The sequence below is a fragment of the Eubalaena glacialis genome, chromosome 8 (genome assembly GCF_028564815.1).
Source record: "Eubalaena glacialis isolate mEubGla1 chromosome 8, mEubGla1.1.hap2.+ XY, whole genome shotgun sequence".
NCBI lineage: Eukaryota > Metazoa > Chordata > Mammalia > Artiodactyla > Balaenidae > Eubalaena > Eubalaena glacialis.
The window spans coordinates 86,268,985-86,286,311 of NC_083723.1; the positions used below are offsets into that span (position 1 = coordinate 86,268,985).

Consider the following 17,327-nt stretch of genomic DNA (forward strand, 5'->3'; position numbering starts at 1 on the left):
GCAACTCTATGCCAATAAAATGGACAACCTGGAAGAAAGGGACAAATTCTTAGAAAGGTATAACCTTCCAAGACTGAACCAGGAAGAAATAGAAAATATGAACAGACCAATCACAAGTAATGAAATTGAAACTGTGATTAAAAATCTTCCAACAAACAAAAGTCCAGGACCAGATGGCTTCACAGGTGAATTCTATCAAACATTTAGAGAAGAGCTAACACCTATCCTTCTCAAACTCTTCCAAAAAATTGCAAAGGAAGGAACACTCCCAAACTCATTCTACGAGGCTACCATCACCCTGATACCAAAACCAGACAAAGATACTACAAAAAAAGAAAATTACAGACCAATATTACTGATGAATATAGACGCAAAAATCCTCAACAAAATACTAGCAAACAGAATCCAACAACACATTAAAAGGATCATACACCATGATCAAGTAGGATTTGTCCCAGGGATGCAAGAATTCTTCAATATATGCAAATCAATCAATGCGATACACCATATTAACAAATTGAAGAAGAAAAACCATATGATCATCTCAATAGATGCAGAAAAAGCTTTTGACAAAATTCAACACCCATTTATGATAAAAACTCTCCAGAAAGTGGGCATAGAGGGAGCCTACCTCAACATAATAAAGGCCATATACGACCAACCCACAGCCAACATCATTCTCAATGGTGAAAAACTGAAAGCATTTCCTCTAAGATCAGGAACAAGACAAGGATGTCCACTCTCGCCACTATTATTCAACATAGTTTTGGAAGTCCTAGCCACGGCAATCAGAGAAGAGAAAGAAATAAAAGGAATACAAATTGGAAAAGAAGAAGTTAAACTGTCACTGTTTGCAGATTACATGATACTATACACAGAATCCTAAGGATGCCACCAGAAAACTACTAGAGCTGATCAATGAATCTGGTAAAGTTGCAGGATACAAAATTAATGCACAGAAATCTCTTGCATTCCTATACACTAATGATGAAAAATCTGAAAGAGAATTTAAGGAGACACTCCCATTTACCACTGCAACAAAAACAATAAAATATCTAGGAATAAACCTACCTAGGGAGACAAAAGACCTGTATGCAGAAAACTATAAGACACTGATGAAAGAAATTAAAGATGATACAAACAGATCGAGAGATATACCATGTTCTTGGATTGGAAGAATCAATATTGTGAAAATGACTATACTACCCAAAAGCAATCTACAGATTCAATGCAATCCCTATCAAATTACCAATGGCATTTTTTACAGAACTAGAACAAAAAGTCTTAAAATTTGTATGGAGTCAGAAAAGACCCCGAATAGCCAAAGCAGTCTTGAGGGGAAAAAACGGAGCTGGAGGAATCAGACTCCCTGACTTCAGAGTATACTACAAAGCTACAGTAATCAAGACAATATGGTACTGGCACAAAAACAGAAATATAGGTCAATGGAACAGGATAGAAAGCCCAGAGATAAACCCACACACCTATGGTCAACTAATCTATGACAAAAGAGGCAAGGATATACCATGGAGAAAAGACAGTCTCTTCAATAAGCAGTGCTGGGAAAACTGGACAGCTATATGTAAAAGAATGAAATTAGAACACTCCCTAACACCATACAGAAAAATAAACTCAAAATGGATTAGAGACCTAAATGCAAGACCAGACACTATAAAACTCTTAGAGGAAAACATAGGAAGAACACTCTTTGACATAAATCAGAGCAAGATCTTTTTTGATCCAGCTCCTACAGTAATGGAAATAAAAACAAAAATAAACAAATGGGACCTTATGCAACTTAAAATCTTTTGCAAAGCCAAGGAAACTACAAACAAGATGAAAAGACAACCCTCAGAATGGGAGAAAATATTTGTAAATGAATCAACGGACAAAGGATTAATCTCCGAAATATATAAGCAGTTCATGCAGCTGAATATTAAAAAAACAAACAACCCAATCAAAAAATGGGCAGAAGACCTAAATAGACATTTCTCCAAAGAAGACATACACATGGCCAAGAAGCACATGAAAAGCTGCTCAACATCACTAATTATTAGAAAAATGCAAATCAAAACTACAATGAGGTATCACCTCACACCAGTTAGAAAGGGCATCCTCAGAAAATCTACAAACAACAAATGCTGGAGAGGGTGTGGAGAAAAGGGAGCCCTCTTGCACTGCTGGTGGGAATGTAAATTGATACAGCCACTATGGAGAATAGTATGGAGGTTCCTTAAAAAACTAAAACTAGAACTACCATATGACCCAGCAATCCCACTACTGGGCATATACCCAGAGAAAACCATAATTCAAAAAGACACATGCACCCCAGTGTTCATTGCAGCACTATTTACAATAGCCAGGTCATGGAAGCAACCTAAATGCCCATTGACAGACGAATGGATAAAGAAGATGTGGTACCTAATACAATGGAATATTATGCAGCCATAAAAAGGAACGAAATTGGGTCATTTGTAGAGATGTGGATGGATCTAGAGACTGTCATACAGAGTGACGTAAGTCAGAAAGAGAAAAATAAGTATCGTATATTAACACATATATGTGAAACCTAGAAAAATGGTACAGATGAACCAGTTTGCAGGGCAGAAACAGAGACACAGATGTAGAAAAGAAACGTACAGACACCAAGGGGGGAAAGTGGCGGGGGTGGCGGGGGTGGTGTGATGAACTGGGAGATTGGGATTGACATGTATACACTGATGTGTATAAAATGGATGACTAGGGCTTCCCTGGTGGCGCAGTGGTTGAGAATCTGCCTGCCAATGCAGGGGACACGGGTTCGAGCCCTGGTCTGGGAAGATCCCACATGCCGCAGAGCAGCTGGGCCCGTGAGCCACAATTACTGAGCCTGCGCGTCTGGAGCCTGTGCTCTGCAACAAGAGAGGCCGCGATAGTGAGAGGCCCGCGCACCGCGATGAAGAGTGGCCCCCGCTTGCCACAACTAGAGAAAGCCCTCGCACAGAAACGAAGACCCAACACAGCCATAAATAAATTAATTAATTAATTTAAAAAAAAAATGGATGACTAGTAAGAACCTGCTGTATAAAAAAATAAATTAAATTTTTAAAAAAATTAAAGATTTTGAAAACTCCTAGTCCTAGAACTATGAATCCCAGCTTCAGAAATACAAATACTCATCAAACCTTTAAACCTAATAGCACATAATCTATTTAACCCAAAATATAGCCAATTGAAATAACATTACTAGAAGCCCAGAGGCTGATAATCCCTTATCCCCAAGGCCTAGTTTTTTAAAGCCTATACCCACTGAACAGAAAAGCTGGGCAATGGCTAAGCAAGTCCCTCAGCAGGATGAGGAAACAGCATGACCAACAGCACCCTGCAAAAGGTTTGCAAGAAGAAAAGACCACAGCATTCACCATTTGCACCTCTGGAAGAGCAATCAAGGTTTAGAAAATCCATTAAGAGGCATTTGTACATTTCATTCGTATCTTTAGCCACTGTCTCTCTCCAGTGTCTTTTACTAACTTTTCCATCCAATTCTAAAAGTTAAGGAAGCTTCTTCAGCTGAGATGCAAATTTGCTTTGCTATCCAAGGCCTCTCTCTCCCTCTCAGACCCAGATCCAGATATCCAACTGCTTGTTAGACATCTGACACTTTCAAATATCTTTTTTTTTTTGTTTGGCCGCACCAGGCAGCATGCGGGATCTTAGTTCTTGGACCAGGGATCAAACCCGTGCCCCCTGCAGTGGAAGCACGTAGTCTTAACCACTGGACCACCAGGGAATCTCCACCTTCAGATATCTTAATAGGCAACTCAAAATCAAAACATCTACAGTGGTTCTCAATTCCCAATTCCCCAGATCTTTCCTCTTGCTTGTTCCCTATTCCATAACAATTTGCCACCAGTTGTTTAAGCCAAAAATCTGGGCATTATCCTCAATTTTTCTCTCACCTTGTCTAACATATCTAACCATCAGCAAATCTTACGGACTCTATCTCCAGAAGTCCCTCTCAGTCCATTTCTTTCCATCTCTATTGCCATTACCCTAACCTAAAACCATCACCTCTTGCCTGAACTTCTGTAATAGCTTCTTAACTGGTCTTCACACTGTGTTCTACAGTCAGTAAATAGAGTGATCTTTTAAAAATGTGAATCACTCCTGTGACTCTCTAATGGATTCCTACCACCCTGGATTGAATTGTAATTCCACACCATAACCAGATGGTCCCAGCAGATCTGGTTTCTGTCTCTTTCCAACCTCCTCTGATCATAATCTTTCCTCCTTACTCACTAGCCAAACTGGCATTCACTTAGATCCCCAAATATGCCAAGCTCCTCCCCAACTCAGACATCCTACCTGCAACAGTCTCTCTCAGCTCTCACAGGGCTAGCTCTTAATCATCTTTTGGGTCTTAGCTTTAAAATGACCTCCTCAGAGAGGTCTTATCTGATTTACAAATTTAAAGTAGAGTATTTCCTTTCACACACCCGGTTTGTTTCCTTCATAACACAAGCCATAATCTGTAATTATCTGCACATGTTTATTTCCCTAAGTGGAATATGAGTGCCAAGAATAAACGAGGGTCCATGTCTGTCTAGCTCATCCCTTTACTCCCAGAGCCTAGCACTGTGTCCTGCAGAGTAGATGCTAAATGCCAATGTATTAAATGAAGTGTTATGAGTCCAAAGGGGCTTACACAGATTTGGAAGACACAACTTATTTGAAGTTCATTATATCAGTTATTTTACATGTAATCATTAAGAATGGAAATGAAGTACTTAGTCTGTGAATCACAATACTAGTTTAAAACACTTGCTGGTGCTAAATTCATTTGGTTCATTTCTGCAAATGGTACTGATATTAGCATATTATTATACTATTGAAGGAGCAATCATGTGTTAGTATCTTAGTATTAACTTTACTCTAAATTAATAGTCAACTTCAAGTAAACTTATATCTTTTCACAGCAAGGGAACATCAATTTTCAAAAAAGCAGAATGTAACAAAATTACATGGTACTCCCCGAAAATACATGAAGCAAAAACAAGTGTGGATGAGGATGTGAAGAAAGTAGAACCCTTATACATTGCTGGTGGGAATGTAAAATGGAACAGTCTCTGGAAAAGCTTGGCAGTTCCTCAGAAAGCCACCATATGACTCAGTATACATCCAATTCCATTCCTAGGTATATACCAAAGAGAACTGAAAACAACACGTCCACACAAAAACCTGTAAAGGAATGTGCACAGCAGCATTATTCATAATAGCCAAAAAGTCGTAACAACTCAAATGCTTTGATGAATGGATAAACAAAATGTGACATTTACATATAATGGAATATTATTTGGCCATAAAAAGTAATGAAGAAGTGATACATGTTATAACATGAATGAACCTTGTAAACATTATGCTAAGTGAAAGAAGCCAGACATAAAAGGCCATATATATTAACAGTTACATTTATGTGAAATTTTCAGAATAGGTGAATACATATAGACAAAAAGTAGATTACTGGTTACCAAGGACTGGGGGACAGAGAATGGGGAGTGACTGCTAATGAGTATGGGGTGATAAAAATGTTCTGGAATTAGACAGTGGCGATGGTTGTACAAATTTGTGAACTACTAAAAACCACTGAGTTGTACACATTAAAGGGCAAACTTTACAGTATGTGAATTATATCTTAATTTTTAAAAATTGTTGCTTTAAATTGAATACTCAAACACCTTCAGATAATCAGAAGTAAAAGGAAAAAGAATTCTTTACTTTTACTTTGGGTGAAAACAGAGAAAAAGTTTTCATGTGCATAAATGAAGTAAGAAGATTTGAAATTTTTTCTACTAAAAAAATTAGTGAAAAAATTCAGTTTAAATATCAGTGAATTTAATTTAAATATCTGGAAAACCAGTGGTTAGACATAACAAACCACACAATAATCAACTGAATTTTCAATTGGTTTGCATTATAATCTACAGTATTAGGAAAATAACAGATTTTGAGATCTAAATTCAAATTCAGTTTAACTTGTAAAAGTGACACAATTTTATTTATCCAGACCTACTAACAGTATTTTTTACCTTGATGAAAAATCCATTTCTGTATTAGGGTAAGTAATGCTAGCTGCTATAACGAACCTCAAGATCTCAGTAGCTTAACACAATAAAAGTTCATTTTTCTCTCAATAAAAAATGTTACATGGTATCCTTTAAATATAAGAATTCAGAAGACTCAGGATTGGAAAATAAAAAATGAAGTACTAATTAAATTGTCAATGAAAATTTTCTTCTGTTAAGATACTGGCTACACAGATTAACATATAAATATACTTGACTACCTCTGTTAACAACACCACGATTCTTCCTGTTGCTCACATCCTACATCCAATAGTCAGCAAATCTCAATAGGTACAGTACTTTACCATCTCCCCTGCTCCACCCTAGACGAAGCCTGGTGATATACGGTACAGCAGAGGCAGCTAAATTACCAAGTTGGAAACATCCTGTTGGCACTCTGAGTAGCCCAGAGACAAAACTATACCACTCCAAATAAACAGCTGCTTAACCAGCTGGCCCAAAAACTCTGCTACCCACTTAACAGAGGTTGCTAAGAACCAAGGTGAGGAAAGCTCACCTGCTAGTATAATATGCAAAAATAAATCCTAAACTGGGGAAAGATGTTTTCTTTCTAAAAGGTTTAAATATATTTTATCTAAAGTGTCTGACTTTTTAATGTTTATTTAACTAGACAGCAAAAACAGATAAAATACCATGTATCCCTAATGCACTTAAAATATTCACAAGAGTCTAACAGATGAGTTTACAAGGCGAACAACACTTTTATATTTCTGGAAAGTCACCTAGTTGGTATCAAAAGATTAGATTTTTTACGTGAAGGGCTAAATGGGTCTTTCATAATTACGAATGGCTTAAAAAAATCATGTCCTTAGTATACCCAACTTCAACATAATCAAATAGCTCAGTAAAAGCAACGGTTAACTTATATATTAGTGCAAAGAACTACAGTCCAATTTCTTTGAAAGTGGTAATTATTAACATTTCAGTTCTTATATACAGTTCAGCCGTAAGTGTCAAACAGCTTTAAAGAGCTGGTTCTCAGTGCACAAAATATCGTTTCTGTGGGAAATGAATCCAGTGAATTTGTACTGAACATATCTCCCTCCCATTCCCACTAAATCCACCCAATCTAAAGCCTCGGGAAATTCAGAAACACTGTAAATGGAAGCAGAGCTTACCCAAACTGCCTCTACCTCTTATCCCCTTGCAACAACAGTAAACAAAACCAGCTTACAGAGCTTACACAACAATTTCCTCTGGAACTCCAAAGGGACATTCCCTGCTTAGCTGTTTCTACTGACAGGCCAAATCAGGTATGCATACAACAGAGATGCCAAAATACATGACTGCTATGGTTCATACAAACAAGCAGGGAATGTGAAAAGATAGGGCAAAGCAATGTACTTGGAAGTCTTAAGATATTATGTTCCCATACCTTCCCTATAATTTATCAAAATAAACAAAAATAACCACACACTAAGCTGACATGCATTAGAAAGGTATTAAGACTGTTTTACCCATTCATCTGTAGCCTTTAGATGACAAACCGTCTAAACACACACGCCTTTTTATAGTCCACTTACTTCTTTTTAATTTGCAAGTATATAACTGAGCTGGCCAAATCCCTAAATGCCTTTCCTTCATCTTATTATATATAACCATCATATGGTTAAGACCTGAGGCTTGCAAGTCAGACCAACCTGGGTACAAATTCTGATTCTACTACTTAAAGTTCTATGACCTTGGGCAAAAAAAATCACCAAGCCTCAGTTTCCTCATCTATAAAACAGAGCTGATAACAGAACTCACAGCGTAAGCTGTCTATGAAGGATAAGTATGATAAACATATAAAGTGCTTACCAGAATGCCTGGTATACATAGCAACCTCTTAGTAAACGGCAGTTTAAAATCACAGCACCAAATATGACAGTTAAATAAAAGCATTTAGGGGCTTCCCTGGTGGCGCAGTAGTTGAGAATCCTCCTGCCAATGCAGGGAACACGGGTTCGAGTCCTGGTCCAGGAAGATCCCACTTGCCACAAAGCAACTAAGTCCATGAGCCACAACTACTGAGCCTGCGCTCTAGAGCCCGCGAGCCACAACTACTGAAGCCCGCACGCCCTACAGCCCGTGCTCCGCAACAAGCGAAGCCACTGCAATGAGAAGCCCACACGCCGCAATGAAGAGTAGCCCCCGCTCGCCGCAACTAGAGAAAGCCCGCGCGCAGCAACAAAGACCCAACACAGCCAAAAATAAATAAATAAAAATTATTAAAAAAAAGCATTTAAGACCATCAAGTCAATATTTATTATGTGTGGGAATTCCCTGGTGGTCCAGTGGTTAGGACTCCATGCTCTCACTGTTGAGGACCCGAGTTCAATCCCTGGTGGGGGAACTAAGTTCCCACGAGCAGCGCAGCGCAGCCAAAAGAAAAAAATATTATGTAAAGGAGAGAAACTTAAAGTTCTAGAAAAATCCTATTTTTAAAAGCACTGATGCATGATTAAACAAAACATTACCTTCACAGTACTGTTATTTTCCAAAAAAGACATTAGAAAAAGGCAAGGAGTTAAACAAATTTCAGTCAGCACTCATTCAAAACTTTTAACTTTCCATCAACCTTTGACAAGAGTCTTATAAAACAAAAATTATTTGTGTGTGTGGATTATAGCCCCTTTAAATCAACAGTTCTGAGATGGTTAAGCAAGCAAATTTTAAAAATGACCTGCTTACTTATGCTAAGTGAAATAAGTCAGACAGAGATAAATACTGTATGATATCACTTATATGTGGAATCTAAAAAATAAAACAAATTAGTGAATATAACAAAACAGAAGCAGACTCACAGATATAGAAAACAAACTAGTGGTTACTAGTGAAGAGAGGGAAGGGGGGAGGGGTAATAAACAGGTAGACGATTAAGAGGTACAAACTATTAGGTATAAAATAAGTTATAAGGGTATATTGTACAACACAGGGAATATAGCCAATATTTTACAATTTTTTAAAAAATGACCTTCCTAAGTAAGGTAATAGAGAATTGCAAAAATAAGACAGATATAAACCTCAAATTATATTATAAAAGCTACTTCCACTGACAATGAAAGTAAGACTTCCATCTGAACTGTAGGCAATTTGGTTATAGAATGTTATATTCTCAGAATAGAATCTATGCAACTGGTTCTATTCCTACTTCTTTAATTCTAACAAATCTCAGAGCAAAGGCACAATTTGAAAAGGTGCCAAGAGAGAGGAGGTCTATCCAGAACTGAAGGACATGTTCAACAGGCATTCTGACCTCAAGACAAAAATGGGAAGCAAAAGGATACAAGCCCCAGAAAGGTTTGCCTTCAAAATTGAATTCAGGGTGAGTCAGGTCCATAGTAGTTATTGTTTGTGTATAAGAACAAATAGTAAGAAACAAGATAATGAAAAAGGTGCCTAACTGGATTTAGAGGTTCTTATTTTTTATTTTATTTCTTATTTTTAAAGTTTTCTCTAGGATAGTCCATTCTACTGGATAACATTAAGTTCAACCATTTTGATTTTTACATACCTAGTAAATAAGTCTAAACTAGATCAAAGTCTGAAACTACTAAAGTAAAAGTAGCCCTCTTGATAGGTTATCTTCACCCACTAGCAGTAATTACCTAAATTTCAGAATAATTATTTCACACTACAGGCCAATTTTAGGAACTGAAAACCCAAAGTCATGAAGTGATGGCAAATGTCATATTAGAATATGATTCACAATTATATACACTATCAACATGAACTGGTGCACTCCCCAGTTCTTTTTTTTTTTTTTTTTTAATTTATTTATTTATGGCTGTGTTGGGTCTTCGTTTCTGTGCGAGGGCTTTCTCTAGTTGTGGCAAGCGGGGGCCACTCTTCAACGCGGTGCGCGGGCCTCTCACTATCGCGGCCTCTCTTGTTGCGGAGCACAGGCTCCAGACGCGCAGGCTCAGTAATTGTGGCTCCCAGGCCCAGTTGCTCCGCGGCATGTGGGATCTTCCCAGACCAGGGCTCGAACCCGTGTCCCCTGCATTGGCAGGCAGATTCTCAACCACTGCGCCACCAGGGAAGCCCCTCCCCAGTTCTTAAACCAAGTACCAAACCAATTATCAATACCATTCAAAGTTAAACAAAACTCCACCAGAGCTCAGTTTCACACCTGAGGTTTTTAGTAATGACTTTGTAAACTTCTGTATAAATGTGGCAATTGCCTTGCTTCCTAACTAGAAAACACTTTCCCCTTTTAGCCCATTATGGAGCTATAATCCTTTAACATAGTACTGTACTACTAAGTACTATAATAATATAAAGCATTTAGAATCATCAGTGCAACAATAGCTCTGAAAGAAGTTAAAAAAAGAAAAAGAAACTACGATCTTATCTGATTAAAACTTATCAATTCTTTAAGAAAAATGTCCCTGTGAATCTTTTCTTAAAACAGCTACACATTCCCTTACCCTCACTCCAGAGTGGACCATTCCCTTCCAGTGCTCCTACAGCACTCAGTACATCCCTCTTATATAACACTAGTACATAATATCGTAGTTATTTACTTATATGTCTGTATCCCCCACTAGACCTGAGCTTCTTAAGAGCAAAGGACTCTTACCACCTTTTTGCTTAGTATATACATAGACTTTCAAAATGCCAGGTCAATAAATTCCTAATTAAATAAATAAATGAAGCCCAAGAAAGTGTGCTTTGGAAGGAGGGGTATATTTGTTGTGGGTTTATTGAGGGGAGGGGAGGTTGAATTTAAAATATCCATGCGAATGGAGATTATCTGTGATTAAATGAAGTGAATATCTGACCATAAAGCTAAAATCTTAAGATTTTACACACTGTTGCAGAGTTTAGCCAGAATTCCGTTAACAGCATGTAGGCATGTGACCTATCCTTGTAGAGATCCTAAATGAACAACTTCAAATCTCCATTCTTCTCCCTCCAGCAGCTCTCATTTATTTTCTTAGAAGCCACTGTCCACAGGGACCAAGGCCCTCTACCTCCCCTGACCCATCAGATCCCATAAGAGCAGTGTCTATGAACTGTTCTACTTCACACTGGGGAACACTTGCTTCTACCAGGCACTAAACCCTTCTCTGCTTCCAAGTCCACCCACCTCCACCTTTCTTATGCGCAAGGAATCAGGCATAAGAAATGATCTGTTAAACACCAAACAGCACTTGAGACCCTTAAAAACAGAATCAATGTTAAGTAGTCATTGTGGGTGGTCATAAGAATCTAAGCTTCCTTTATATTAAATCAACAATATAATATGGCTTGTATTGTTAAATTTCTCTGTTCTAAATAACAACTTTACAAGTAAACTTTAAGGACTCCAATTCCTATGCTGAGGACTACCTATGGCTTTGGAGTATCAGTAAACAGTTGGTCTGTTAAACAACTGTGATACTTCAAATCAGTTCTAAGTGATAAAAAAGTTAGAATGTGAGTGTGTCAATAACCTTACAAAGTTTTCAGTGAAGTTCTATGAAAATAAACACATGTGCGCTTCCCTGGCGGCGCAGTGGTTAAGAACCCGCCTGCCAATGCAGGGGACATGGGTTTGATCCCTGGTCCGGGAAGATCCCACGTGCCGCGGAGCAACTAAGCCCGTGCGCCACAACTACTGAGCCCGCGAGCCACAACTACTGAAGCCTGTGCGCCTAGAGCCAGTGCTCCGCAACAAGAGAAGCCACCGCAATGAGAAGCCCGCGCACCGCAACAAAGAGTAGCCCCCGCTCACCGCAACTACAGAAAGCCCGCACGCAGCAACGAAGACCCAAAGCAGCCAAAAATTTAAAAAAAAATAAATTTATAAAAAAAAAGAAAAGAAACACGTGTACACCATCCCCACCCTCATTAACCTAGAAATAAACTTCAGATATTACAATTCACTTGGAGAAAACTTGCTGGAAGAGGAAAAAAGGTTTGCCACAAGGTTAGGTAATTAATAGGCTGTATATTATTTGGTACACCTTCCAAAAGTGCCTCCAGTGTGTACTAGAAGCAAGCGGCTTAGGAGGGCGGGGTGTGGAGAAGTTTGCAACTGATCTGTCCTCCAGCAGCTGACTGATCCACATGGGCACTGACAGCACTCCACTGAGATAAGTGCTAAGATGGCAGAACTCCTGCCAAAAACAGGCTTATCCCAGGAGCAGATAAGACAAATAGGGTTCACACTCCTCTCTTAGATACTTTTTAAAAAAGAAAAAGTTTCAGAAAAGTGATAACTCTTGTTCTATCACAGTGCAAACCAAATCCCTTTTGGTTTAATCATATAATGTAAAAGATCCTCACATAAGTATACACTTGCGCATATAACTAAGTACTTAGATATATGCTCAATAATGTACTTAGGAATGGCTATGTTATGAACAGTACTATGGAAGTCTATGGCTTTCAATTCTGCCTACCCTGAAAAGCTATTTTCTACTTCAAAAATGTGTAAAATGAGTCATATGCAATAGGAAATCTTTTGTAAAGCAGAAATTTTTAAAAAGAAATTGTTACCCCTGTGTAAATCTTACCTTTCAAGAAAAGATTTGAAAAAATGAGAGTTCCAGCTATTTTGTTCCAAGTACTTAAATACTTCAGGGTTTTTATTTCTCCTACTAAAAATATTTGTAATCAAAAAGTACTGACAAACATAGCTAATGCCAACTAAGAGTTGTTTTTCTAAACCACCTGTTTTTGCAATAACCACCCTATTTCTATCGCTATTCTAGAAGCCTAAATGCCTAACTAAACTTAATACTGTAACACTTAAACAGTCCTAATTCATTAACATCTTAATATAGATCAAGTGCCTTCCTTACTTATTTGCATAAAACAAGTGTTAAGTAAAACCTAGAAAGCACAGTTGCCTTCCAACACATCCTTGCTGCTGGCTTAAATTTGCCAGATGCCAAAAATATTTCCCACCCTAAAAATCCAAGCTTCTTCATTAATTAAAAAAAAAGGTTTAGTAATCACTGAAAACTACTTATTCAGGAATGAAATTTTTACACAATGGAGAACATGAAAGCCTAACTTTCATACACACTACACAACATTATACTTTTCTAAATTATTCCAAGACTTAGTTATCAACTGTGTTGATAACTTTCAAATCTAACTTTGGGGACAGATGGAGCCGTACTGTCTATTTTATTTATTATCTTTGCAATATCCAGATGTGATTCAGAATGAAAAACACTGCCGCACTGATTTACAAATGGCTATATGAAAGGAATAAAATGATGCACCAAATGGTGGGGGTGTGGAAGGACTGTTCTCTTCTAAATGAAGAAAATTTCTGTGTCCTCTACAGGAGGAAAATGAGAGAGGGAGGGGCAGAAGAAAGTGAATCTAAAACGTATAACTCTTTGCTTCTTGAAACATACATACTAGTGTGTAAAGTATAACTTTCATAGGGGTCACATACTTATTTCAAAATTCGCTCTTCAGCAATGAGCAAATTTCTGGGCCAGATGTTGAAAGTAAAAAGGAATTTTAGTCTAATAAGCAATAAAAGCTTGAATATGGATTGCAGTGCTTATCTTTTTTTTTTAAAGGATGCACCTGTCATTCCCATTTTAGGTTGATGACTTTGAGTCCAAGGAAAACGGTCCTATTGTATGCCTGCCAATTCCCATGTGCCTTGATATTTCACTTACTAATTACACTTACTAATTAACTGGACCTCATCAGGAAAATATTAATGATGGTTCAGACACTCAAGAGAGTCACATAACCTCGGAACGCAAAATGCTTCGCGGTCAAAATACTTTGCAGTCAAAAAGAGACCTATTTGACTCAAGAGGGGTGGGGATAAGCAGGGAGTAAGGGAGTATATGACACGAAAATCTGCTGGCCAGAGCAGCTGCGCCCAGCTTTTAGACACTTACTGGTTTGCTAGGGTACACGTTAGACAGATGCGTTTTTAGTTTCCCCACGGTCCAGTTCAAGAAGCAGCTAATAGTCTGGTCACTGTATTTCTGATTCGGTGCTTTAATGATGAGGGTCACAGGAATCTCCATCCCATTTTGGTCCATGGTGCCTCCAAGGTCGAACAGAGTCAAGAGGAGCAGCAGTTAAGCCCAAATGAGCCGAGGTGGTTACTGCCGGCGCGGCTGGGATGGGGACGGAAGCGAATGGGTTCTTAATATTCCTTGTCCAAGTCAGTCACAAGTGCATCGGGCGATACAAAGGCCATTGCCGGTACCGAGGATGATGGACAGTGGCGGAGGCGGCGGCGGGGTCTGGGGGCCCGGCCGGGGGTGTAGTTTTCCCCGCCAGGTTCGAGCTCCGCCGGGCTCCGGTCTGCGGAGGGAGGCCAAGGGGAGAGAGAAAGCGGTGAGAAGGTAGGGAGGGGTGAGGACGCGACAGCCCGAGCCACCGCCCCGCCCCCGCCGCGACCCCTAAGCTGAAACGCAACAAGGCCCCGACGCGACGGCCCCGCCACGAGGGCTGGAGAAGGGGACGGGCCGCTCAGGGTGGCCAACCGCGACAGGAAGGGCTACCTGAGAGATGGCTGCGGGGCCCGCCACCGCCGCCCTCCGTCCCCGGGCACGGCCACCGATCGCACAGTCCGGCCGAGCGTCCTCCGCGGCGGTCGCTCCCTTCCTACTGCTCGGCGGCGCCCACGGCCCGGCCCTGGATCTCGCGAGGCGGCGCGGCGGCAGCGGGAGAAGTTGGCCGAAGGGCTCTCCGCCTGACCCCTCCGGCAGGGCAGCTGGGACGCAAGGCCGGGCGCGGCCGAGGCGGCGACAGGTGGCAGGAGGGCGGGGACTAGAACAGGGGCGCCGGCCGCGAGTGCGCCTGTTTTGTTGTTGTTGTGAATAAGGTCCGCGTCCCCTTTAAGCCGGAAAACGCAGGGCGGAAGTGCGTCAGGGGCGACTCGCCCACGCGTGCTGCCCTCCAGGTCCCGCCGCCGACCGCCCCGGGCGGTCCGTGCCGAGTTGTGTGTCGCCTCGAAGCCACTCGGGCGTGTCGAGCCCGCCCTGCCAGGCCATTCGCTCCGCCTTGCCTCCCCAGCGGCACTCGGGCCTCCACTAGCTTCGCTGGCGTTAGCACATTCTGTTTTGACCACACCCGGAAGACTTGGGAAGTGTTCCTCATCCTTAGAGCTGTCTCTGCAAAAGTTAGTGTCCTTTCTGATGCGCAATCAGACTTCTGCCCATAATTTCTTGTGTCGACTCTCTGCAAAGCACGGTACCTGGAGCTTTGGGGAAGGAGAGACTGTGGGTACATTGCATAAGGAGAAGGCTTTCAGTTAAACCTAAAGTCTACCTCTGCTTTCCGTGTGACCCTGGCTAACCTTCCTGAGCCTCAGTTTACTTCTCTAAATGGGAACGGTAATGGCTACCTGACTGTGTGCTGTTGATTAAATGAGCTATGTAGGTAAGCCATCTGGTACAGTTCTGGCGTATATCAGTCTCTCAACTAAATATTAATTTCCATGTATTTCCTCTCCGTCTTCTCAAAAGTTGGCAAGTGTTTGTTTACTGAGCACCTACTGTGTGTTCAGCACAGTGGGAGATGAAGACGGATGGCAGTGTTATTTTTCTGGTTTATGGTTTACACGTGGGAACGCGAAGGTTCAGGCTATTGCCCAAAGCCGACTTACTCTCCATTTTCTGCACAGGTTTAGGAGTCAGTGTAGTAAGTTAAGAGATGTGCATTTGCACAGGTCCAGGCTTCCACTTATAGGTGAATACAAGAAGATAATGTAGGGGGCTTTGGGGACCTGGTCTCTTCCTCTCTCAGCTGCAGAGGAGTTAGTGAAAGTTAGTGACCAAGAGGAAATTCTTCCTTTCAACAGCTAGGGCCCCAGGATCCCTTACACCCTCTCCTCCTTCACCTCTTTCTTTGTGATAGGACACCTACCATATCTTAGCCTTACCCTCTCAATGCTCTTCTAAAATAAGAGTGAAGTTTCCTTTATTTCTTGTCATGGAATGAGAACAGTTTACTATGACTTGGATTTCCTGTAGCAGACCCTTTTTCTACCTAGTATCTAGTCATCTTAATAGAACCTTAACTTAATTCTAGCTACAAGTACTTTTTCTAGCTCCCTTACATCTAGCAGCAGCCATTCGACACAGCTGTAGCCCATAAGATGAAAGGTGAAGTTGCTACTGGGGCTTCCAGGGGAGCTTTCAGATGAACATGTTCTGCAAACCAGAGCTCATCCTTGCCCTACACCTGTCTTTCTTCCTAGAGGAATGTGATGCCGGCGGTGGGGCAGCCACAGCTCAGTCTTGAAGCAACAGACAGGAGAACAAAGGCCTATATTAGAAGGATGGCAGAACAGAACAATTGAAAGAGGCTGAATCCTTTATGGCATAAGTGTGCCACCATGTAAGTCCCAAGCTGTCTGCTCTAAGAATTCTTTTATGTCCAATTCCTAAGGCAGGAAGTCTCCCCAACCACAACTGCCACAAGCACCACCACCCAAGCCGGCGGCTCCTGTTACTTACGCCTGTGACTCACTTCCAGGAACCCCTTAGAGTAATGTGGTCATCCCCCTTGGCACTCTGAAATGTACGTTATTAATGAGATATATATTAATAAATATTAATATGGACAGAATGTGCATTTCACTGTGATAGACACTATTTAAAGTAGAGTTCATCAAAGGTTCGCTAACATGGACAAAATCATTTTAAAATGTAATGAACATTCAAGAATTTGAAATATATGAGTATAAAGATGATAGAGTATCTGACAGAAATGATTTTTTTTTTTTTTTGCTTTACAGCCACCTGAATTAACAACCTAAAAATGCTTTTGATGCTGTTGAACTTGCCCACAATAAAAACAGTATGTAAATATGATCCCATTTTTGTTAAATTACGTGTATGTGTGTATAGAAAAATGTATGAAAGGGTAGTCCCTAGACTATTGATAGTGTTTAACTTGGAATTTGGAGTAGGAAAAACAGCATGGAGGGGATGCAAGATAGCAGTTACTTAGAGGCTGCTGTGAGCTGTTTGTTCTTTGTCCATGTTGCACATAAGAAGGGGAAATGTGAAAGAACAACTACACATCTCAGTTACCATTTGCTACTTAAAGACAGCCTCTAATGAGAATGCTTAAGGGTAGGATGCTAATAGATAATAAAGAATTTGTGATTGTTAAGGCCAAATCTACTTTAACAATATTAACTATTCAATGCACGTAATTTTAGTAGCTAGTTCAGTAATTCAGGGTGATTTCTGCCCATGGAGTAACTTTCTTTGTTGACAAAGTAAAACACTTAAAGAA

General features: G+C 40.3%; 1 protein-coding gene and 1 long non-coding RNA gene across 4 annotated transcripts in view; one reads left to right on the plus strand and one right to left on the minus strand.

The window, feature by feature from the left end:
* HERPUD2 (HERPUD family member 2) overlaps positions 1 to 14,922 on the minus strand; it is a 49,094-nt gene extending 34,172 nt beyond the window's left edge. The window contains exons 1-2 of one of the 3 annotated variants that reach the window (XM_061198668.1): positions 14,582 to 14,922; positions 13,967 to 14,381 (exon numbers count right to left, since the gene is read on the minus strand). In XM_061198668.1, the coding sequence (XP_061054651.1) occupies positions 13,967 to 14,113 (147 nt within the window). In that variant the 5' untranslated portion in view covers positions 14,114 to 14,381; positions 14,582 to 14,922. The remainder of the gene's footprint in view (positions 1 to 13,966; positions 14,382 to 14,581) is intronic. The other 2 variants (XM_061198667.1, XM_061198666.1) reach the window with 2 other exon arrangements.
* Positions 14,923 to 14,987: 65 nt separating this feature from the next.
* Positions 14,988 to 17,327, plus strand: part of LOC133096859 (uncharacterized) — a 50,091-nt gene continuing 47,751 nt past the window's right edge. Inside the window, exons 1-3 of the long non-coding RNA XR_009701865.1 lie at positions 14,988 to 15,201; positions 16,282 to 16,421; positions 16,822 to 16,883. This is a non-coding gene — a long non-coding RNA (uncharacterized LOC133096859). The remainder of the gene's footprint in view (positions 15,202 to 16,281; positions 16,422 to 16,821; positions 16,884 to 17,327) is intronic.